The sequence below is a fragment of the Sinohyriopsis cumingii genome, chromosome 4 (genome assembly GCF_028554795.1).
Source record: "Sinohyriopsis cumingii isolate HCF-2022 chromosome 4, ASM2855479v2, whole genome shotgun sequence".
NCBI classification, from domain to species: domain Eukaryota; kingdom Metazoa; phylum Mollusca; class Bivalvia; order Unionida; family Unionidae; genus Sinohyriopsis; species Sinohyriopsis cumingii.
This window is the reverse complement of record NC_142964.1, coordinates 57,189,404-57,216,376: the sequence shown is the minus strand read 5'-3', so window position 1 is coordinate 57,216,376 and position 26,973 is coordinate 57,189,404. Positions and strand designations below refer to the sequence as shown.

The 26,973-nt window shown below is 33.2% G+C and overlaps 1 protein-coding gene across 1 annotated transcript in view; it reads left to right on the top strand.

The window, feature by feature from the left end:
* Nucleotides 1-26,973, top strand: part of LOC149801209 (complement C3-like) — a 272,151-nt gene that overhangs the window by 32,960 nt on the left and 212,218 nt on the right. Inside the window, exons 4-7 of the mRNA XM_089956779.1 lie at nt 8,602-8,673; nt 15,072-15,263; nt 21,448-21,600; nt 24,386-24,460. Coding sequence (XP_089812905.1) covers nt 8,602-8,673; nt 15,072-15,263; nt 21,448-21,600; nt 24,386-24,460 — 492 coding nt within the window. The remainder of the gene's footprint in view (nt 1-8,601; nt 8,674-15,071; nt 15,264-21,447; nt 21,601-24,385; nt 24,461-26,973) is intronic.

The window sequence follows — 26,973 nt, the reverse complement described above, 5'->3', positions numbered from 1 at the left end:
TGATTAAATGAAGACAAATTAGTCTGAAAAAGACACTTGTATATTGACAGCTTACATAATTGTAGTCAGTTCATAATCCATTAAGTACTGTACTGTATATAATAAATCAATGAATTCGAATATAGATCTGATGTTATAAACTACACTACATGTATGACTCAAAACCCATTGGAAAACACAAATAATACCTCTTGATCACGTTATAAACTACATATTTGACTCACATTCCTTTAGAAAACACAAAAAACACGTATTTAGATATAAAAAAAATATTAGTCCTCGTTTAGATCTATACCTGATCGTCACTTAACAGTTCACTACAATTGTTGCAAGTAGCATATGACCATTGCTGTTTACATACTACATGTACATGTAATAAAAATGGCCTAGAATTTGGTCTGCTGGAGATAATATCATCTTGGCATGGCTACTCTGGGGATAAGGCTGTTGATAAGGAAAACAAAATTTTAACAAATTACAAAGGTTTAACAAAACATCTTTGCAAGATACCCCATCTTCAGTTAACTTGAAGGCTATATATCTATCGTTTCAAAAGATTGGAAATTTAATTTGCATTGCGGCTGTTGATAGTGACTGTAATCATATTTTTTCCTGCAAAAATGAAACGAAAATGCAGCAATCTCTCATATTCCATTGTTTATCTTTACAGTTGGTGCTGATTTCCTTGAAGGAAAGGATATTTGTTTTTATTGAAGATTGTAGTTGGCTTTCTTTGAATGAAAGGTGTATGGGTTATTGAAGTTACCGCTAAAGGACAGCTTTGGAGGACCAAACGGTTGTCTGTTTCTTAATGTGTCAGCAACATCAAATAATTGTAGAACATTGTTTCAGACTGATTTTTTTCTCACTTTGTATTTATACAGAATGGTCGGTGCTTCATAGGTGTTTAGTTTTCATTGCAGTTTTAGCAAAACTAATTTTTTCTTGGTGCATTTTAAAAAGAAAAAGAATTTGCTGTTGTTTGGTTGATTGTACCAGTTACTTTTCCTGCCTTCAAAATGTTGGTTGATTGTAACTAGTCCATGTAGCATAAGTTGACCAACAAGTAGATCTCCGTTTGTTTTGTATTTTTGTAGTGGGTGGTGGTGGGGTTTTGACATTTCTGGTGGGGGAGTAATGCTGACATCCATGCATGCTCCAGACATTTAAAAAAAAGGCCAACAGATGATGAATACACAGGTGTTCTGTTCTGTTCTGACAGGGATTACTACAGAAGATATGAGTGTTCTGAAGGATTTAATTCTATGAGTGAAAAGAAGAGGGATTTTACTTACCATCCACATATAGAGGTCAGACAAAATAAAAATATTAATTACTAGTGAGATCTCACGGCATACATTACTCAAGCCAGATGTCAGGCAAAACACTGTTAAGATAGTTTGTCAGTATGAACATAGAATATGTTTATCTAACAATAGATAAATTCCAGTGCATTTTATATCAAGCTTGTGGCTTCCTTTCATGGTGTTTCTGAATTTCTTCACTCCAAACCAAGGGCTGTATATACAAGTTTGAACAGTCAATAATGTTGTGGAAAAAATGCCAGATAGTATATTTTGTCGCTAGTAAAGAATATAAATCACAATTTGTGACGTTGGCAAATAAACGTTTTACACATTATTTTTTGTACTTTTGAAAAGAAAAACCTTTTGTCGAGTATGAGAAAAATACACATATATGAAATTGCAGGAGCCTTGACTTGATCATCTTATATTAAAATTCGAACTGTTTTGTATATCTGATTTAATATATATTCATTTTAATTGTTTGTTTGTCAGTCTTAATTTTTTCTTTCTTTTTCATACATGCTATTGTAATGTTTATTTACTTGTGATGGTATTTTTCCAGAAAATGGGTTTACCTGAATCATTCTTTTCATAAACACCAGGTGTTGGCCTGGATGCTGACCTTGATTCAGAATTAGTAAACAAAGTTCTATTTTATTTTAAAATGATTGGTTGTTGTCAAGATCATGATGGGACTATGTGGCTTAAGAAATAAACACTTTTTTATTATTCTGGGAATAAAATCATTGGTCTAATCAAGGCCATATTCTGTGTACATGATATAAACACCATCAGGTGAGCCTCCTTCTGATTTTGCACCTTGGGAGAATTTCAAAACTGCGTCTTATGATACAATATAACCTTTGTTTTAGAGATATCTCTCTCAGCTTTGGGCTTTTTTTTACTGATGTCAAGTTATGTTGTTGTAGTAAGATCTTGAACTATAATTTTCTTCAGATCAGTTGGATTTCAAAAGGATTAATTCTTTTTTCTCTGGAACTATTTTGAGGAGTGCTTACACACAAATTTTGGAAAGACATTGCTTACAAATTATGCAGTTATTTACAAGGAACTTTAGATAAGCACAGTATTGACTACAGCGTACGTCATCTTCATCCATCTTGGAATTTCCATCAGGATTCGAACTTGAAATTATTAGAACATTTATTACTAGGATTTTTGAAAAATAATTCTTGGATTATTCTTAGATTAGTTTTGGATTTGATTCTTGAAACCGTAAGTTCTTCTCTTTTTATTTTTACAGAATTTTCCCAGTGAAATAAATTATTTGTTAAATTTTAAAAACTTTATGTTTTCACTCTTTCTGTGTTACTGTTTGTTCAAACCTAAACATGTAACAAAACACAATCTCTTTTCCAAAGATGATAATAAACTTTTTACACGTTACTTTTTGTACTGTAAAAAAGAAACAACTTTGTTTATGAAACAAATTACATGAGTATGAAATTTCTTGAGTCATGCCACAACCGTGTTATATCTGATTTATCTTTTAATGGAGCGTACTATAGCAGGGTCACACTGTATTAATGGTTTGGGCCGAACTGTATCAGTCTAGCAAAGTGTCTACTAATCCATTCTGTAGTAGAAGATCCTATTACAGTAATGGCAAGTTCTCTTGACTATCTTCAGCCATTATCCTGCCACTGGGCAGGCAATTTTGGCAATTCAGTTTTAGCAGGTAATGTTTTGCTGCTATTAATATGTGCTTTTAATGATGGGTGGAGTGGGGTAAAACTAATTATAATTGTTTTAACTACTTGATATTATGGCTATATTGGTTTAAGTCAAAGAATGCTTAAATTCTGATTGTTGGATGTGGACTGAGGTATCCAACTAGGATTATGTTTTTTTAATTATAGACCTCTAATAGCTAATTGGAGGATATAATTATGTCCTTGGACTGGGGAGTGACTGTTACTGGAGGAAAAGATATAGGAATGTAATAATAGCAGGGAAGTATTACGTAACTAAAATTAGTTTTATCTCCTAAAAACTACATTTTAGTTTATGTAAACATGAAGATCAAGAAAACAATTATCAACTGTGACTAAGAAAAGTTGTATGAAAATATTGTGCAGAGAACAAAATTAGCATGTCCAAATCTTGAATTGTTAGAAGACTTGCTAGAATAAAGACAGTAGTACACAAAATCTTATATTTATGCTAATTTAAAATAAAATTTATGAAACTCATTGAAGGATATCAATCATTTCCTTGCCAATGCTTATTTCTTAAATTTCATTTGAAACGATTATTTTTGTAAAATCCTGTAAACAGTTTTTCCCTTTATGCACATTTGTGCATCAGGGATGCACGCTGGAGAAAATTGAAGCACACATTTTGTTGACATGCATTTTTTTATACAAAGGATTTGCATAATGCAATCAGGATTTATTTAGCATCCAATGCCTTGGATGAGGGGTGGCATCGTGTATACTTTGAGCATATGCATTGACTGCTTCTCCGTTTTGTTTACTCCCATGTGTTGCGCTCCTCTGTTCGTATAGCGGAGTGCAACACAGGGAGCATACAAAATAAGGTAGCAGACTAGTATAGGCAGTGTTATGACGGAGTAGCTTCCCCTAATCTCGCTAGCTCTCATGCGATTTCCATCGAGCTGAGCAAGATGTCATCTTGATGTTTAACCTTAATGCTTATTGCACTAGAAAGTGCTCTCCAGATTAAAACGTCGTCCACTAAGAATCATTAGTGAAGAAAGTGAAAGAAGCAGAACACAAAAGAGTAATTGTGGATCTAACTTTAATGAAAAATGGAGAAAATAATTCCCTTGACTGGAATATGGCACATCCGTTAGGATTAATACCGGTGTGACTTCCGATCGCGTGATTGCGAAGACTGCAAAAGTCAATAATCCTTTTGTGGCAGGGTTTAAGAATTTTAAACAATCCGCCCTCGTTCGCCACAAGATATCTGGAGAACACATTATAACCCAAGACATTCTTTCACAACAAAGAAATCAGTAAACTTGCCAAGACAAATGCATTTATTTGGATTACACAGTCAGGGGGTCATTGCAGATATTTGTTGGTTTCTAACTTTGCTGCAATAAAAGAAAGATCTTAAAGTTCAAGTGTAACTTATTAGAAACAAGATGAATCATTAGCCTCCTTGATTTTTGGATAAATTTGTTCTAGGACGAAGTACAATGAAACCGATGATAGTACACATTTTATGACAGGCAGTAAATTAATTGCCATTTAGTTAATAAGATTTATTAGGCTTTTTGTATTGGTTTGTATGTAACCTGTTGATCTATAATATTGCTTCAAAAAGATTATTAGGAAACTGTTGAAAGTACGACTTTAAAAGAAAAACGAACTAATACAATTATTCATTGAATGGACAATGCATTTGTTTGTTAATTGTGCATGTTGGTTTATTTGTGTTTAGGGAAAGAGAGAGTATGTTGTGCAAGTTGCAGTATCCTATTTCAAGCTGAAAAAGTACGAGTCAGATTTAAATTTGTCGCTACATTTTTGACCCCGACATTTTTTATTTGACCCCCAGTTCAGACACCAAGGGGTTTTTACTCTCAGTTTTAGACCCCTGGGGGATACACTGTGTAAATCGGATTAGTGATTATTGATCTTTAAAGCTTGATATAAGAAGTAACAGTTAACACATTCCCCAGTCCATTAAATAATTAATACATCCCCCAATCCATTAAATAATTAACACATCCCCAATCCATTAAAGGTCACTGGCCACATATATTGTACAAACGTGTGATATTATTATAGTTAGAAACAAAACGCGATTGTTATGTATGCACACCATAAAAATGTAATTAGACTTGAAACTCTGCTTTATAAAATGAAAAAATTATTCGCAATCTACGTAAACAATCGGTAGTTTCCGCCTGCCAGAACCGGATATGACGTACATTAATCCCTTCTATTCAACCTAGCCATTCAAGTGCTTAATTTCCCCACATAAATGTCTATGTGATATAGTGTACGATCGTGCTTTTGTACAGCAAATATGGTGCACTGTGTTGCATTCGGATGTAACCAAAAGAGTGATGATGGGAAAAAGCGTTCTTTCTTTTATCGAAAAACCATGCTTACCAGAAAAAAGTGTATTTAATCTGTGTGATCGAAATGGGGAGGGATGGGAAAGTTGTATCATTTATGCCGGATTATAGTGAATTTGGCCCAAAGACAATTCTGCCCAACTCGAAATACAGTTCGGCCAAACTTAGCAATAGTTTGAATGTTCTTTTTCTTCAACAAAAGAGTAGATTCAGTGTAAGATAGGTTTTAGGAAGAAAAAAAATTTAAACAAACTATTTTCATATTCTTTGAAAGAAAATAATCATACTTATATACTTATGAGAGAAAACACAAGCTGACATATCTTGCTTGTTCTAATAAAAATATTTATATGCATTTTTTATGCTAACAAATATATGCATCTGCACAACGACATTCTCAGTTGAAGTCTTCTGGTCAAATTATCAATAATGATTTATGAAACAAAAATACGTAACAGATAATATTCTACATAATACGTATACATTTTGTTAAGGGTAGTGTACATGAGATATTATGACAAATATACTTAAATTTAGTCTTCATATTGTAGCACAGCTGCATACAATACATATTAGATTACACATGAGAGAGAGAGAGAGAATAATGTTGAGCATTTTGTCAGTATTTAGTTGCTGCAATATGAAGCTCTTACCAGTTAATTTTATTGTTTGTTTTTATTTTTCAAATTGTCTTATTGTTTGTGTGCGTAAATTGAAAGCTTGTCATTACTGGTCATTATTGCCAATCATATTTGCCCCATTATTCCATATAAATTGGAAAGGAAATAATTTTGTGTTTAATTTGTGCCCCCCCCCCCCACTCACGGTACAAAATAAATTGATAAACATACACTTGTTTGAAAATAAAATGAAAGAAATTGTTATCATATATTTCTTCTTTTTTCTTCACGAGAAAATTATTTTTTTAAAATATATATCCACGAACTCCGTATATGTAACGGATGCCGGCTTGCTGCATCCTTAGTGTAGTGTGTATCGATTATGCCAAATCGCAAATGAGAAGAAAGTATCACCCGATTGCTTGAAGGCACCTGACATTTACGCATGATAAGTTATTTATTTCAAACTGACCCAGATTGTATTGTATCCAGGTTAACTATAAGTTGGTATCTCGCGAATAAAAATCATTATTTTAAAATACATTCAATGTGAGTGCAAATGATAATCTTTTTGCTAGCATGGGTTACAAAAGTGTTATTAAAGCAGGTTATTATTGTGTATACTATTTTCCCTGCAAACATCAATTATGAATACATATGGCAAACAAATAGAAGACCGGGTGATAAACACAACTGGCGGGAGCAATATACTCATTGTTAAAATTACCGACAGGATATCAAATACATAGGTTATTTTATTACAATGCAAACCAACCCAGGAAACTTGACTTTGGTATCTTTTTAGTGTGGCGGTTTTTTCTTCTGAAGTTAGCCAACAAAAGGAAGTCAAGTTTTGGCTTCTTTTGATTCTTTAAGTGTGTCGATTTCTTTCATCTTTTTTTTTATAAAGTCTGCAGACACGCGAAAGCCAGCATTGATTCTTTTTACCTGTATTAACGGGAATTTTCAAAATAAATTGAAACAATGGAACAGTTTTGAAAGCGACACAATCTAGTGCGTCGTGCACGCATACGATATAAGACTGAACAGTAAATTAGTTTTCATTAGTTTCATCTAAAATATTCCTTATCCATAGTTATAGTGTTTTATTTTTCGACAACATGAAGCATGTACTTCGTCTTGTAGGGATAAATGTATGTCATTTCCGGTTGCATCCATTATAGGTGGGAAATTGTAACTAAGGGGAAGTAACAGTGTTGTATACTTCTATTCTGAGTAATTAAATTATTATTTCTTCTTTACACTTGATAATTCTTTTGTTCTTTTTGTGTGAGTATAACTATTTTTAATCATGTAATGCAAATCTGATATAAATAGGAAAATGTTGGAGTATGGCCGGTGACCTTTAAATAGTCAACACATCCCCAAATCCATTAAATAATTAACACATCCCCAATCTATTAAATAATTAACACATCCCCCAATCCATTAAATAATTAACACATCCCCAAATCCATTAAATAATTAACACATCCCCAATCCATTAAATAATTAACACATTCCCCAGTCCATCAAATATTTAACATGTTCCACAGTCCATTTAACAGGTAACACATACCACATTTTTACCTAACTCTCCCAAATGCTTTGACTCTTTATTAATGTATTATGTATTTTAGCAGCTTTTATGTTCCTGTTCTGAATTCCAATAGCTCTCGTCTTACTGTCACAATACTTTGTAATTTTCTAATATTATTTGCCAGTGAATATTTTAAATACTGTATCATGTATTTTCATTTGTGGATGGCTTTAATCTTAATGTTGGTTTGAACAGCATTTTTAATACATCATTGGCGATATCATGTCCAAGAAATAGGATCTAATACATGTATGTGGTTTGTCAATGATGCTAAAAGTGGCTGAAGTAAAGTTGTATGCTGTTAGTTCCATTGATCCTTCGTCTTAATTAAATGGACTCTATATAGCACATTTCCTTGTATAGCTCGGATGTGGTCATAGACCCTGTTTTCAGGATGACTAGATTTAATATTGAATTCAACCCAATATTATGTGAGCTTGATTACAGCATAATACATTTTTATAACCTCCCTCAGCTACATTATTGTGAGGGACAACTGTACATTGCTTGTCTCAAAATTGCCCATCCTCTAGTTCTGCAAGGGGACCTGAGAGTCATTTCAAGAAAATATTGATGTAAACATAAAAAACACTGAAAAAACACTGAAGGCTAGTTTGACATTTCATGTAAATTATGGTTTAGATATTTATGATTTTTTAGGAGTTGGTTATTGTTTGACTGCAACTAAGAGCACCTTATTTGCTATATCATATTGAGGAAATGGGAGGTAATTGCCTCTCCAACTTACACACTAAGACAGCAGTATCAGGCTGGCCTGGGTTGGAATCAGACCTGCAAACCATTCAGTTATGATACAAATGCTCTCCATCTAAATTATCATGGTTTACTTCATGACATGTTATGCAATGTTTTGGTAAATTCTGAGCCTGTTTGAAATGATAGTAAATAACTAAGTACAGTGCTGCTTTATGTTGTTTTACAGATACAACTTTGTCATTATGTTTTTGTTATGTTAATCCAATCTTTTCTTGAATACAGGACAAACAAAATTTGAAGCTTGAGGTACGAATAGATTCAGATTCAGATGCATATGATGGAGGAGTTATATTGGTAAGTACAATTCATTTTATAAAAATGGATCCAAGTTTAAGATATCCATTAAATATAGAAGAATGGAGATTTTTCTCAACAATGTCTTAAAGTTGTACATTTATACACTTTATGTATAATGTTTTGCAAATGTAATATTTTTGGTAATGAACATATTTAGCTTTTTACATCTATTCACTTGATTTACTCTGAAAACATACAACACTTTGTAGGTCACAGATGAGTCAGATTTATACCAGCTACAGTTTTAATGTGTGAATGAACTATTATAATGGAGAGGAACATACAAAGATCAGACAAATAAAATTCACTCACTTCTGGTAAATGACACCATAGTCACTGATGACACTGACATTGCAAAATGTTTTCCATGATTTTTTCACCTACATTACCACAAAGTTAAAAGAACCAGTTATAGAAAACAACTTTAATGAACTGAGAAAGTTCTGCAGCAGCAAAAGGAGGTCTGTTTCTCTATCCCACCAGTATTGAAAAACTTTGTTAAAAAATGTCTTAATGAACTTGATACCAAGAGAGCTACAGGGCTTGATCAGATTGGTCCATGACTCATTAAATCTTCTGCCTCTGATATTGTAGATAGCATACCATTCATAAACAATTTAAGTTTTGCAACCTCATCTGTCCCCAAAATATGGAAACTGCAAAAGTAACACCTATTCACAAATCTGGTTCTAAGGATGACGCTGATAACTACCGACCAATTTCAATACTACCACACTTGTCAAAAGTGATTGAAGAACATGTCCATGACTCATTCATGTCATATTTAAACAACAATTGCTGTTCCGCCCTAATCAATCAGGCTTTAGACAGAAACATTCCTGTGAGACTGCCTTGATCTCCCTAACTGATAAATGGCTTCAAGCACTTGACCAAGGTAGAATAATAGGATCTGTTTTTGTAGATTTCAGGAAAGCTTTTGACATGGTGGATCATGAAATCCTTTTGAAGAAAATGAAAATCTACCAATCTGATGAAAGAACAATTAGATGGTTTACTTCTTACTTAAGTAAGATAACACATGCTTACATAAATGATGTTCTGTCTGAACCTGGAACAATTATATATTAAGTACCACAAGGCTCAGTCCTAGGTCCATTACTTTTTTTTATATTTATTAATGACTACCACTTTTACTAAGAGACTCAATATCATCTATAGATCTCTATGCAGATAACACAACATTGTCAGACATCCAAAACACAAAGCATGAACTTGAAATTTCTTTACAGAATGCCCTAAACAAACTGGAAAACTGGTGCACATGCAATGGCATGGTGGTAAATACTGGTAAAACTAAAATTACTTATCTCAACACAGCAAAAAAGGACAAATCTTGATAGTGATGAACCATGTCTGACATGGAAGGATAGACTACTTGGTGTTCTGGTAGATAATAAAAAAAAAATAACGTATCATGGTTGAAAATATCAAACATATCAGTAAAAATGTCAATTCAAGTTATGGCTTCTCAGTAGGATAAGACATTTTCTCCCTGAAAGGCACAGGAAACTATTTTATAACAGTTACATACAACCCTATTTACACCACTGTAATATACAGTATGGGCTAATTCAAATGATAAAAACACAGCAAAGCTACCACATCTTCAGAACAGAGCATTAGGGCTAATATCAATCCAGAAAGAAAGCAAGGTAAATTTAGCTGGCAAGTTAAAGATATTACCTATTAAAGACTGAATCTGTTTGAGAAAAGCCATATTAATGTACAGGATATCCCATAATAGTGCTCCTGCATGTTTACAATCACTATTCCAGTATAGGCTACCTGGTGATACTCCCCACCTGCAATCCATGTCTACCAAACAGTATAAAATTCCCAAACCAGATAAGGAGTTATTTTAAAAAAGTTTCCAATATTCTGGAACACTCTGCTCTGGAATAGTGTTCCAGTTGAGATAGAAATGCCCACTTCATTTTCTTCTTCCAAACGCAGTATTTCCACTGGCTTCAGAGATGCAGCTAAAATAAATATATTCCTTTGTATGAGGGTCTCAAGGTAGATTAGTTCTTAGCTAACCGTGTTACCTTCTTTAAATAAGGTCATTATCATTATTATTATTGCTAGCATTTTAATGAAATGTGTTTGCAATCCAGTTGTTATTTATGTTGTAGTCTTGATGCAATGAAATATCCTTAAACTGTAATAAACCTTTATGAAACTTTGACAGTTATTTCTTGGGGCGACTGCTCCGGTGGCCTAGTGGTTAGTGCGTCCGCCGTGGATACGGGAGGTCGTGGGTTCGATCCATGGCCAAGTCATTCCAAAGAATTTCAAAAATGGTACTAACAGCTGCCTTCCTTGGTGCTCAGCATTAAGAGGTTAGTGTTAGGACTGGTTGGCCTGATGTCAGGATAATTTGACTGGGTGGGACATCATGTTTCATGTCTGCGGAATGATGCCCCAGTGCTAGACATCACTATAAACTGCCACACTGGAGACATCATAGCGATATGACTGAACAGTTGTTACAGCTACGTTAAAAATCCATATCACATCACATCACATATTTCTTGGGGCAAAACTGATTCAGAAAATGGGATAATGTACATTGGGAAATATACATCAGGACCTCAGTCAGTACTATATATAATGTGCAAGTTTGTTGTCTTAGTAAATTCCACTATGAGTTGAACTGTATTGTTATTTTCTCATGATACCTCCATCTTTTGCATAAGAATTGTGAATTATGTTTCAAATACAGTCCAGTCCTTTTGATCCAACACATCCGATTCCATGATTCCATTACAAAATGTGGATCCCCTGTTTTATGTTGCTCACTGTTTGTGTTACGGCCTGTATTTAAATTTGTATGTGTTACATGTTGATTTTACCAATGAACAATACTGCTGTCATCCAGTAGCTTTGATGCGAGTAAAATTACAATGAATAACATTTGACTTAGTTCCAAATGCTGTTACAACCATGAATATGTAGGAGTTTGGATTACAAGGAAAGAAGCAGGTCACCAAGTGCAAACTTTAAACATCAGATAATATTATAGTTGTCCTTCCCTCAATTTCAAATGCATATGGATCTGTTCTAAAGAATGGCAAATTCAATTGTGAAAGGAGATATTAACTTAATTTTTCAGAAAATTTTACAGCATAGTACTGAAATAAATGAAGCAAACTTGTCATCATTGCAGAGGTTGCTGCTTTAAAGAGTAAGCCAGTATATGGAAACAAAACTCCTGCGACTTTTAGACAAGGGGAATCCATAACTTTCATGGTTGGATCAATTGCATCCTCAATTACCTACCCCATCAATACAGGATAATTCTGCTATAGGCATGCAGCAATGGTATATTATTTCACCCCTAGACAGAACCCAGCATGTGCAGTTCAGAGCACATTATAATGACCTGGTTCAAAAAAATATGGCATTTTTCAGGGCTCAGTCCTAGCATCTATCTTAATTCTATTTGACATTAATGAATTTTTATTTTATATAGAGAACATAAAAACTGATATGAATGCAGATGATGCAGAATTTCATATAGTTAGATGATGACAGCAACACACTTCAAGAACCGCTGCAGTACAGTCTTAATCATATCAGTAAATGGTGTCAAGTCAATGAAATGTACCCAGTATATTGAAAGCCCACTGCAGTGCTTGTAGGAACATCAAACAGATTATCCATGAAAAACCCCATTCAGCTGCAAATGATGAATATATATCTAGTGTAGAATGAATGCCATAAACTCCTAAATTTAATGATAAACTAGCTTGGAATCATCACATAGATCATGTCTGTAACTTTATAGGTTCCAGGCCTTACTTTACTGCCAACTTAAATACAGAAGAAAAGAAATATCTACCTATTCATGCAACAAAAGTATTTTATTAAACATGTATATCTATTACCTATTATAGACTACAGTTTCACAATATGGCATCCATGCACATAAGTTAATATTAATTGTATAATTAAATTTCAAAGCGGCAGATAGAATAACAGATTATCTGCTTACTTGTTTCAATCTTGACATGTACTGACATTATTTTTGACAACAGAATTTCATATCATAAATAATAATTTAACACCTTTGTACCTGGGTGATATAATGGTCCAAACCAGCAATACCATCTCTATTAGTCTTTTTCAGCATCAAACCTATGTTTAAAACTGTGAAGCCAAGAATGAATGCATTTAAAAATTCATTTCAGTATACTGGATCTACTAAAGGAATCAGCTGCCTTAACTAAAGCAATATGACAATCTTACTGTGTTCAGATCAGAGATATTTCAGCTACCAAAGCATCATATCTCTCACCAGAAATTCTCTCTAGTTTCTCTGGTGATATATGTACATTATACAAGTTTAAAGTGACTTATTTGTGTGACATTAACCTTCAAATTAGTACATTTTTATCTCAATTGTGTGCACATGTATAGAATATTTTACACCCTGAGGGACTCATGGGAGAGTATCTTATATTTTGGTATAGAACATTGCATTCCCTTGAGAGACTCATGGGAGATTACCATATATTGTGCTGTAGATTATTGTATGCACATGAGGGACTTGTGGGAGATTACCTTATCTTTTAGTAAAGAATATTGTAAACCCTTGAGGGACTCATGGAAAGTTATCATATATTTCACTATTGAATATCTTATGCCTTTGTGGGATTTGTGAGAGATTACCATGTACTTTGCTAAATGCATTCTATCCTCTTAAATATTATTATTAATAATAGTAATAAATACTCTACAAAATGATGCCCACTATCATTTCATTTCATCTATGCTTTTGACATGTAGAAGTCTTAACTGGACCTTGAAAATACCTATTTTATTCCAAACATAATTTTGTGTATTTGTCTTCTTAACGAAGTGTGCCACTGTAACTGTTAATTCATCAACAAACAGAAATTACATCCTGGGTATCATAATCATAAAGTACGTTGAAATTGCTTACATGTAGATTTGACACTTTTACATTCAGTTTAAAACAGCAGAACAAGATTGATTTTCATGTGTACTCTGTCACTGATTAGTGATGCAAGAACTTGAAGTACTGTTTTTTTCAGAATTTGTATTTCATATGCCTAGATCTACTATTGTTTTCTGTTGATTTGGGTTCTTGCTATAGGTTGCACTTGCCTAGATTAGCAATTGCTTTCTGCTGGTTAGGGTTCTTGATATCTAGGTGGTACATCCCTACATCTACTATTGATTACTGCTGGCTGAGGTTCTTCCTATATATATAGTTGACACTTGTTAAGATCTGCTATTGATTTCTGCTGATTGGGGTTCTTGCTATTTAGGTGACACATATCTAGATCTACTATTGATTTCTACTGGTTGGGGTTCTTGCTATTTAGGTGACACATGTCTAGATCTACTATTGATTTCTACAGGTTGGTGTTCTTGCTATTTAGGTGACAAATGTCTAGATCTGCTATTGATTTCTACTGGTTGGGGTTCTTGTTATCCAGTTGACATGTTTAGATCAGCTATTGATTTCTACTGGTTGGGGTTCTTGCTATTTAGGTGATACATGTCTAATCTACTATTGATTTCTACTGGTTTATTGGTTCTTGTTATTTAGGTGACACATGTCTAGATCTTCTATTGATTTATACTGCTTGGGGTTCTTGCTATCTAGGTGACACATGTCTAGATCTAAAGTACTATTGATTTCTACTGGTTGGGGATCTTCGTATCTAGGTGGCAAATGTCTCGATCTATATAGAGTTCTGCTGATTGTGGTTCTTGCTATTTATGTGGTACATCAGCAGTCAGTTGGCATATTACTTCAAATTGCTAAGAAAGAGAATAATTTTCAAAATTAATTTTACATCTGATTTTGGCCAAATTATTAGTTCAGTCATTTTGCAAGATATTGTGGGCAAAATTCTCAATACAGATTTGGTTAAGCTGATATGTAATGCCCTTTCTCACTGCCTATCATGGCATTTTGCCTTAGGTTAGAACCATTGTGGTATATAATTGATTCTGCATATATCAAGATGTAATTTCATGGACCCTGACCATTGTGTTATATAATTGATTCTGCATATATCAAGATGTAATTTCATGGACCCTGACCATTGTATTGTAACAAGGCTTACCTTCAGTAAATTTCGATGTGAAAACCTGGAAAGTGAGCTGTTGTAAGGAACATGAATCAGCCTTTCTCAAAATCATAACACATAAATAAAATCCATAATTAATATGCAAACAAAGATACATACATGCACTTTTAGGTTCATGTGGTAAAGGTTGTTTTAAAATAAATTTAGTTTGTGATGTAATCTTCCATATCATACTGGTAGTTTTATATACTGTTAAGGTATCTGATATGATCAGATTTAGTAAATTAACTTTTAATTCATGAATTTCAGACATTGAGTCGAGGAAGATTATATAATTCAACCTTCTTTCGAAGTGGAGCAATAAAAGTACATGACCTGAGTCGACTTAAACATCACCTAACCCCATCTGGCAGAAGTATTGCATACTTCATTCACCAGGATGGAGAGATTGTTGCTGATCAAATAAAATATGATGTGAGGAGAACTTGCTTTAACCGAGAGGTAGGTACATTATCTACTAGCATGATGCTGTTTATATTGTATTTTATTATCTCTGTAACACATACACCTGTAAAACATACACCATCAAGAGCCAGATCTTCTGTTGCATTGTCTGATGGCAGTAATGGCAGTATTTGTTGTAATCATTCATATTTATAATTTTAAACTACCAATTCAGACCCTGCCCTTACGAAACTTTCCATAAGGATTGGATATGGAATCCATACATACTTTTACAGAAATATCCATATGGACTTTTTCATTCTATAGCTGAACCAGTCTTATGGATTTCAGTGTATCCACATGGAAATGTTATGGATTCCTTACGTACTCTTTATGGAAAATCCCATGGAATATGCAAATTAGTCCATGAGATCTGTAGGTTGTCTGTATGCAATAAAATTTGGCAATAATCCATATGGAGTTTGTGAATAGTCCATATGGAATTGGGAAATATACCATATGGAATTTGTAAGTGGTCCATATGGAATTTGTAAATAGTTCATGTGGAATTTGGTAATAGTCCTTAAGGCAGATTTCAGACAGGTTTTTAATTGCTTTCTGCCTTAACCATACAAAAATCTGCTTCAGATTTCTATTAAACTGCCTGATGATTCTTACACATTATTGGGAATCAATGATAAATATTCACAATAATTTATAAAATGGATCATAAATTTTATTTTGACAGACATTATCAGATAAGATTTAGGTTTTTCTTGTCCTCATTTTCTTTCTTGCATACAAAACCTAATCGATGATGGCATCACTTAAGTCTTTTCATTTCACTGAAAAGTTATGTGAGATTTCACAAATATTTCGATCAAAACTTTCATTGAAATTGTGGTGAGATCTCACTAAAATTTCACGGAAATATTTTTGAGGTTTCACAAAAGACTTGGCTAAAACTTTCGTGAGATTTCACTAAAATTTTGATCATTATATAGTATTTTACTGAAGTTTCAGTAGTTTTTCAGACATTTCAAAAGGTTTCAAATAAATAATGTTATGAATTAAACAGGACTTTATGAACCAAGGTGATATTTAAGTGTGCATGAAAAAATTTTACAGGTATTGTAATTACATGACATCCAAGGCAAGAGATATGGGAGTTAATAATAATAATAATGATAATAATAATAAAGACTTTATTTAGAGAGGGTAAGTCAATTAGTTACAGAATTAATCTACTTTGAGGCCTCTTTTATGTTATGTACAATATATACAGTATATACAACATGATGTGAAGAATCTGGCTTGACACTAAATAATAAAGTGATTTTACAAATCAAAGTATCAAGCCTGGAACATATGCACAGGCATCTGTGAACACATAAACATATATAAAACATAAAATATTAGGCTGCGTTGAAAAATTCAACTGTGAAAATGATGCAAAATTACAGAAAAGCATCCATTTGAGGCATTGATTATGAAAAGAAGAAATGCTAGGAGCCTGCCTTATGTCACTGTTGTACTGCAGACTTGATTTTTGATTAATGTACAAGCTGTGATGCTGTTGTGGTCTCTTGAATTAGTCCTTATTCCATAAGCAGCCATGATAAACGTTTATCATGCTATAATTACTCTTATAAAAAGTTATTTTACACTGAATTCTAACACACCTAGAATATTTTGATAATGTACACAGTAATGCCTCATGATATTGAAAGTTGATTCTACGTGTGGGCCAACAAAATTTCACAAAGATATGACTATCTTAAATTCTGGAAGTTAGTCAGTTTGGAGTTCTACAACATCGAAATCATCCTGGTTCAATTCCTTGTCCTATTTAGCACGTTAGTTGCTATAGTAAAGCTCTTTATGGCACAGAAAGCAAAATGCTAGTCCTGGCGTTCAGTTTTCATACAGAATGACCAATTACATTCCCATCGACTTTGCATTCAAGCTATTCTCATTGCCGCATATTTTTCACATGGTTATTCAATCTCATATCCCACTCGAATATTTGAATCGCCATGTTTAGCAAGCATTCTCATTCCCATCAGTTTCCGTTACGCGACGATTCATTGGGCAAGTACAAAATTTTGACCAATCAGAAAGCTCTTTACAGCGATCATCTGTTAAATAATAAATGGAACAAATACTTATTAGAAAGCTTGTTGCGGAATGGGGCCGAATAGAGCATTCTTTGCTGTGAAGTACTTATGGAATTGATATGGAATAAATTGTCTGATTACATAAGTTTTTCAGTCCATATCTGTTCCATACGAATCCCTGAAGTATTCTATACGTAATCTATGAGAAATGTCTGTACAGTTGATTTTCTGCCAGTTCTATATATGATGGCAGATATGGGTCTATACTATAATGGTAAACATGGAAAGTAGTGGAGTATAAAAATTGTTTATAAATATAAGTTTGGTGTGAGCTTGGAAAATCTCACCCTTATGTTCATAATTTGTGACAGGAACAAGGCTTTGCCAAGCAAAATCTACTTACTACATATTGAAATTGGACCTTTCCACAATAAATTCTCTGATATCCTGAAATTTACGATGAAATCCAAACTCAGTGTGGTACAATAGCATCATGTTAAGACTTTTATAATTTGGGAGGAACCCATTGAGCTTCATCAGCAAATGTGTGTATATCCATGAAATATGGCATATGTCCGTTAAGTATGGCAGACTGTAAATGTGTGTGTCCATGAAGTATGGCAAACTGTGAAAATATGTGTATGTCCATGAAATATGCAATATACCCATGAAGTATGGCAAACTGCAAATATGTATATGTCCATGAAATATGGCATATATCCATGAAATATGGCGTATATCCATGAAGTATGGCCAACTGTGAAAATATGTGTATGTCCATGAAATGTGGCATATATCCATGAAATATGGCGTATATCCATGAAGTATCGCCAACTGTGAAAATATGATGTACGTCCATGAAATATGGTGTATGTCCATGAAATATGGCATATATCTGTGAAGTATGGCAAATTGTGAAAATATGTCCATTAAATATGGCGTATGTCCATGAAATATGGCATATATCCATGAAATATGGCGTATATCCATGAAGTATGGCAAACTGTGAAAATATATGTATGTCCATGAAATATGGCATATGTCCATGAAATATGGCATATGTCCATAAGTATGGCAGACTGTAGATGTGTATGTCCATGAAGTATGGCAAACTATGAAAATATGTGTATGTCCATGAAATATGGCATATACCTATGAAGTATGGCAAACTGAAAATATGTGTATGTCCATGAAATATGGCATATATCCATTAAGGATGGCCAACTGTGAAAATATGTGTATGTCCATGAAATATGGTGTATGTCCATGAAATATGGCATATATCCATGAAGTAAAAATGCTTAAAGTCATATGTTGCTTTCTTGTTATGGCAACAAAAAAAAACATCATACAGAATTTTTGACCACCTATCAGTCTCACCCCTAAAATCCATGTTCTCGCTGTATGATACCTTTCTTATGCTAAGATTTTTACTGGCAGTGTTTATTTTATGTACCTGTAAAAGTGATTGACTTATGATGCAGAAATTTAAATGACAACCAGATAAACATATGCTGTCACTGAAGTATGGAAAACTGTGAAAATGTATACATGTCCATGAAGTATGGAAAACTGTAAAAATGTGTATATATCCATGAAGTATGGAAAACTGTAAAAATGTGTACATGTCATGAAGTATGGAAAACTGTAAAAATGTGTACATGTCCAATTGTCCAAGAAGTATGGAAAACTGTACAAATGTTTGTACATGATGTATTGTAAACTGTAAAAATTTGTGTATGTCCATAAAATATAGCAAACCCTTAAAATTTTTGTATGTCCATGAAGTATGGCAAACTGCAAATTTGTATATGTCCATGAAGTATGACAAACTGTACAAATGTGTATGTCCATGAAGTATGGTGAACTGTAAAAATATGTACATGTCAATGAAGCATGGCAAACTGTAAAAATGTGTACATGTCCATGGAGTATGGCAAACTATAAAAATATGTATTTGTCGATGAAGTAATTCGGACTTTAAAAATGTGTGTATGTACTTGGAGTATGGCAGACTGAAAATGTACGCATGTCCATGGAGTGATGAGCAAACTGTAAAAATGTGTGCATGTACATGAAATATGGCAAACTGTGAAAATGTGTGCATGTACATGAAATATGGCAAACTGTAAAAATGCTCCAAGTCAAATGTTGCTTTCTTGTGATGTATCATAGCCAAACAGAATTGAGAGAATCTTGAACCATCTATCAGTCTCACCCCTCAAGTTCATGTTCTCACAATATGATACATTTTTATGCTAAGATTTTATTTGGTCTTATTTTTTTTAATGCATCTGTTAAAGTGATTGACTTGTTAGGCAGAAATTTAATTGAGAACCAGATAAATTAAACTATATCGTCAGTGCATGTTTACCTAATTAACCTGTAGATGGTTCTAATTATCTGGTCACTGTGTATGCATATTCCATACAATCTGCATCATACTGGCATGAAAGACTTTGTATTTTGCATTAGACCACATGAATGACCTAAGAAAAATCTACTCTGAGAATTTACACAGAATAGTGTTATTGTTACATCTGACTGGTATTCTAAAAATATCACACAATATTGTAATTTTGAGATCTAATAGGCTAATGGTATTCAGAAAATATTACTGAATATTGTAATTGTTAGATCTGATAGACTAGTATTCTGAAAATATAGAATATTGTAATTATTAGATCTAACAGACTGGTATTCTGATAATATTATAGAATATTGTAATTGTTAGATCTAATAGACTGGTATTCTGAGAATATATAATATTGTAATTATTAGATCAAGCAGACTTGTATTGAAAATATTACTGAATATTGTAATTGTTAGATCTAACAGACTGGTATTCTGTTAATATTATAGAATATTGTAATTATGAGATCTAACAGACTGGTATTCTGATACTATTATAGAATATTGTAATTTTTGGATCTAACAAACTGATATTCTGAAAAATATCAGTGAATATTGTAATTATTTGATCTGACAGACTTATTCTGAAATTTAAGGGCTGTTCCATTAAAATGTACATGTACATGGGACCCAGGGAAGGCACATTTGAAGTGGGGTTCTCACCCATAGATGCAATTTAGAAATTTCTTATAATTTTAATATGAACTCTGTGAAATCAAAGTACTCTGGCAAATATTGTTTTCTACAAACTGCTTTCCCTGGGTACCATATATGTTTAAATGGAACAGCCCTAACTGACTTTTATCCTTTTTAGATCTAACAAACTGGTATTCCGAAAATAATACTGAATATTGCAATTGTTAGATCAAACAGTTATTCTGAAAGTATCATTATTTTGCACAGGGTTAACTTATTAAAGAAAAAGAATTTCCCAGGTTTTCCTCGCTGTATATATTAGGTATTGTTAAAAGAACTTCTAATTTCCTTTATTTTGGTGATTGGCTGATAGGTGTATTTGGGGTTATAGCATACAGCTTTGCCATTCTTGAGATGTGCACCTATAAATGATAGCTCCTCTTGGTCTTTTTAACTTCCTGGACTTAAGAGGTAAATTATGTTTATAAAAATGGATAACTTTTGTTCATTTTATATATTTGGTAATTCATTTATTGTACTTTCAGAAACTTGTACTGTCTAGTCTGGCAAAATTCATTTTCCCTATTTTAATATCAGCTGAAGATAGTGTATTTTACACAAATCAGGCTGATTTATTTGAGCACATGGGCACAGTCATTTTCATCAGCTGTGTGCTTAGATCATGCCTGATTCCATAAGTACAATATCAAATGAAATTTCAACAACATTACATGAAAGTAAGATAGAGCTATGCAAACATTCTCTCCATTGTGCATGTTGCAAATGCAGACAACTTCAATCTACACCTGGCTTTCTCTCATAAGTTCATAATATCTGTAGAGCACCCACATTCTATTTGTTAGATCTAACATACATATTTGGAAAATATTACTGAATATTGTAATTGTTAGATCTAATAGACTGGTATTCAGGAAATATCACAGAAATGCTGATCACCTACAATACCATTGTTGATGCTCAGATATTTAATCCGTTATGATGCAGCAGTATAGTTGGCCTTAATTGTCACTTGAATACCAATAATTTAATTATAAATGTATCTTTCCATTTGGCAGCTTACTGTCGATTTGACAAATGAACAAGTGGAACCAGGGCATAATATTGGGATGACTGTTACTGGAGTGGAAAACTCCAGAGTGGGACTGGGGGTCATAGACAAAGCTGTTCTTCTTGTCAGCAACAGATCTAACCTACTAGAACGAAACCAGGTAAGTAAAATTATGCACTTATGAGACATAGATGGCAACTGGTTTCTATATCTCACCCCAGGCTATGGTCAGAGAAGAACACATATATTTTTGTTGACAGGATGACATCAATGTTAGGAGTTACTTTATCAGTCTTATTTATCATGCGTAGTGAATTTTTGCTATTACCAGTTCTACTCTTTATAATGAATTTATAATATCAGGTTCCTTGAAGCATTAGTTGCATCATTCGAATCAAGAGGGTATAGACCCAAGTATTTAAATTCATTGAAACCTTGATACCTGGAACCATCTATGTACCTAGTAAATCAGTGTGAAAAATTGATAGTTAAAGGCTACATATTATGCCTGCTGCCAGGCCATAAAAAACACTTAAAACATTCTTAGTTTTTTTAGCAGACCCTGCTTGATCTATGAAATTTTACTGTAATTTGACAAAACGCAAATATGAACATGTTAAATAATCATATGAAGATATGTATAATCTTTGTCATGTCTACATTAGTGGGAAAGGCATGCTTACTGCTTACACCAGCAGCAGCAACATCGATGGTGGCTTTATCAATATTTTTTTCATTTGCATATCCTTGCTAAACCCATTGATAGAGTTTCATCACACGAAGCAAGAATGGTTATGAAGCAAATACATTTCATTTTGCTATAAACTATCTCGTCTCTTTGACTTTGTGGTTAGTGTCACAGTAAGGAAATTTGCTTTAAGATTTTGGTCAAAGTTTGTTTTATTTGCTTATATTTCCTAAACCCCTTAATGGATTTGTTTCATATTTGGAATCAATCATTATGAAGATAATTCATTCTTTGATAAACTGTTTCACCTTTACCCTTTTTTGGTCATGGTCATAGAGAATTTGTGTTAAGGTTTTGGTTAAAGTTTTTTAATTTGCTAATATTTTCTAAAATCCCTGAATGGATTTTGTTCATTCTTATGCTGAATCATAATGAGGCTAACATAATGCATTTTGCACCATGCATTTATATCCTTTTGAACTTGGAGTCATGTTTGACAGCAAATTTTTGATCATGGGATTGACATGCAGGCCATGTCCTTCTGGTTAGTGCATTGATGCAACAAGTACCCTAAAATACAATATTGTCTCATGTATATTTAATTAATATAGTGTACCTGATATTTGTCAGGGTTGAGAGTTGCCCCTACCTGATTTTTGTCATGATTGTTATGTTTACTTAAATTTAAGTTCAAGATCTGACCTTGTTTTATGAGTTAGTGAAATTTTCCATTAGAAATTATTAGTTTTCCAGAACATTCCATTGCATCATTGGTCTAGTGACTGTCTGTGTATAACAGGAATTTGGTAAACAATTATTCATTCCTGTTTCATATCAATCTTTGGGAATCAATGATCAGAGTTTATAGTTGTGTTCAGATATAATTCTAGAAGAATTGTTTATTTAAATTGTTAATTGGAAATACAAAATGCTGATTGACCTTTTGGACTAACACAGTACTTAGGGGATATTGTGAACACATTCAAGACTATTGGTACATTAGCACATTCAAAACTATGGGTACATCGGCGCAGTCAAGATTATTGGTACATCAGCACATTCAAAACTATTGCTATTTCAGGACATAAAAGATTATTGGACTTCATTTAGAACATTCTATACTGTTGGACTTGTGATAGAAAATTTAGGATTATTTGTGATTTAATTTGCAATACTGTAAGTGTCTCTTAAATTTCCACTATGTAGTTTCACTAAACTTGTTGGTTTTCCTTCTTTCTGTATCATAGTGTAAGACTTATAGTTGTAACAATTGAACTACGCTTTATACGTGTTGATTCCACATGTATCTGTGATTTAAATATTTAAAATAGTACAGATAGAATGATTGGAGGAAAGCTAAATACTTAAAGTAATGGTTTCCATTTTGAAACTTATGGTTTCATTAGCAGTGCACACCTGACACCCTGGCAGTTCTTGGATTTTGGAGTTGTTTTGTTTCTCATTGATTTGACACTGCCGTTGTGTGTAACAATTTAAATGTATGCATGATACCTATTGACAAATGCATGTACTTCTTTGGTAGCTTTGTAAAAAGGTATATGGTCTTTCAGTGGTGTGGCTGAACTTACTCCAGGAAATTTGTTCTCTCTCTCTCTCTCTCTCTCTCTCTCTCTCTCTCTCACACACACACACACGCACACACACACACACACACACAGACACTTCTTTTATCACAAAATAATTTTGTTGAAACTAAGATGGATAGAATATGTTGTTCTTTTAAAGAAATCAGAGCACTTAAATTTTTTCCACATTATTGCTATTGTTATTATTAATTTCATCTGTCAGTTTAGTGGCACTTGATAAAATAGTCGGGTTGTGATTATTACCATGTTTATATTTGCTCATGACAAGTATAATAGTCAGGACCCAGTGTATCCAAACATCTCAGATTTCTTCATCTCAAACAAATGTTTGAATATCTTCATTTTGGTTTGAGAAAATAAAGAAAGAAGCAGATGTTAATGGTTAAACATTTTAATAGCCCTAAATTTAGCCTTATTTATCTTGGAGAAAATTTTAGGATTTCAGATCGAACCGAGAAAATGTTTAAATTGCTCAATTCTTGATTTTAGTTATTTGGTTAATGGAAATGTCACATTAGTACAGACCAATATAGGCTTGAAAAGAAGGTCAGCTTCAGACTTATATGATTTTAAATTTAAATTAAGTTGCATTAGATGGCTAAGTAAAAGTTCCATTTTATTGAGTTTAAGTTGCCTTTTTTTCTATTCAGATGTTTGACAAGATGGAAGCCCATGACCGAGGATGCACCAGTGGTGGTGGAGCGGACAGTGTCTCAGTATTTAGGGTGAGCAGGTCCCACCCCACTCACACCCCCTTTTATGACATAATTAAAAGATCTCCTTTAAGTGCAGCTCCAAAGTTGGTGCCTTTTAATATGACTTTGATGGAATTTTGTTTTAAAATTAGGTACTACCAAATTTTGAAAATTTTGATCATAATTGAAAGTTTAAAAAATAAAGTGGGAAAATGTACCAAGAAAAATATTTACGCTTCTCTGTTTAAAAGAAGTGGCATTATTCAGAAATAATATTAATTTACTAATATTGCTAATGGAGATTTAAACACATTATATTAATTTGCTGATGTTGCTAATTGAGATTTAAACACATTATATTGATTTACTGATGGTTCTAATGGAGATTTAAACACATTATGTTGATTTACTGATATTGCTGATGGAGATTTAAACACAGTGACATTGATTTACTGATATTGCTAATGGAGATTTCAAAGGAACTATTGTTGTATTTAAATGAATCTTTGCATTAGGAGTGCACTAGAAGTGGATTAATTTCATACCATGTGTCTGTAGTAAGGTAGTGCACTCTAGTAAATAAAAGGCAGTGCACTTTTGTGAATAAAGTCATACAATATAGCAAAACATTTTGTTGAATAATGCACAGTTATCAGTAATTAGTGAATTCAGAAGGAAAGCTGTTGTTTAGCACTACCGTTCATAGACCAGAATTGCTTATGTTATAGTTTGTTGGTCTGTAGACCTTCTGTCCGTCATCTATCTATTGTCTGCCCATTAACCATAAGCTTGGCATTGCCACTCCTCCTGAACTGCATAGAGTATTGCCATGAAATTTTCACACACAATCAATACAAAATCTTGATGGTCCTAATAAATAGAGTGGAAGCTGGACATCCTATATTGTTACCTATGTGGCCATTTTAAAATTTGTATTGTTATTTTTCTTACTGGATGGTCATTTTGATATGGGTTTTCACTGCAGACTAAGGTCATACACTAAAGCAAACAATATAGATTTTATAGTGGATAGGTATCAGTATTAAATAAATTCAATGCCCAGTGGAAGGAGGCCTGTCATTACTTACTTCTACTGGTCAGTTGACCAGAATTGCTTATGCTATAGCCTGTTGCTTATAAATCTTTGTTCTTCTATCCATCATCCATTTATTGTCCACCCACTGACCGTTAATTTGTTATTGCTACTCCTTCTGAACTGTTTAGAGGATTGCCATGAAATTTTCACACATAACCATCTCAGAGTCTAGTTTGTCCAAAATATAAATAGTGTTACCTGGACATCCTATGTGGCTATCTTTACAATTTTAGTGCTTCTGCTCCTCAATGGTATGTTTCACTATCCCACAAATATAAAAACAACTTTATTAAAAAATGTCTCAGTGAAATTGATACCAAGAAATCTACGGGACTTTGTTAGATTGGTCCACGACTGATTAAATCTTCTGCCTCTGCTATTTCAGATAACATAACATTCATAATCAGTTTAAGTATTGCAACTTCATCTGTCCCCAAAATATGGAAAACTGCAAAACTAATTCCAATTCAGAAATCTGGTTCTAATGATGATGCTGATAACTACCCGCCAATCTCAGTACTACCAAACTGGTCAACATTGATTGAAAAAATATGTCCATCACTCATTCATATCATATTTAACCAAACACTTGTTGTTACACCCTAATCAATCATGCTTTAGACAGAAACATTTATGTGAGACTGGTTTGATCTCCTAACTGATAAATGGTTTCAGGCACTTCATCAAAGTAGAATAATAGGATCTGTACTTGTAGATTTCAGGAAAGCATTTGACATGGTGGATCATGAAATCCTTTTAAAGAAAATGAAAATTTACCAATGTGATGAAAGCACAGTTAGATGGTTTACTTCATACTTAAGTGAGAGAACACAACATGTTTATATAAATAATGTTCTGTCTGAACCTGGAACAGTTAGATATGGAATACCACCAGGCTCAATTTTAGGTCCATTGCTATTTATAATATTTATTAATAACCTACCAATTTTCCATTAGACTGGTTAGTTCACAGAGAGCTCCGTATTTGTGACTTTTCTTATGTGGAAGAAATGAAAACCAGTCTAGCATCACAATATGCCAGCATGATGGCCACTAGAGCAACAGCCTATCAAACATAAATGCAGCTACATCAAGTTGTACCTGCTTGAAATCAGTAAGGAAATGATATATCTTCACAGAAATTGTGAATATCATTATGTCCTTAATCCGCTGACAGTTGAGATAAAACTAAAGTGTTGACTAAATTTGACCTGGTACTCTATTTGAATCATAAGTCCAGGAGTCATATCATATAAAAATAACCTATTTTAAATGTAAAAGAAAAATAGAAAAATTATTACATGAAACTCAGATACTCTTTAAAGAAAACCCACAAAAGAACACAAAATTATCTATTTATTCCAAGAAAAGCTATCTGGGTAAGATTCATGAAACAGCATGTGTCAATAATGGTTTTGTTGTATTGAGCTGATGTGCTGTCTGCTTA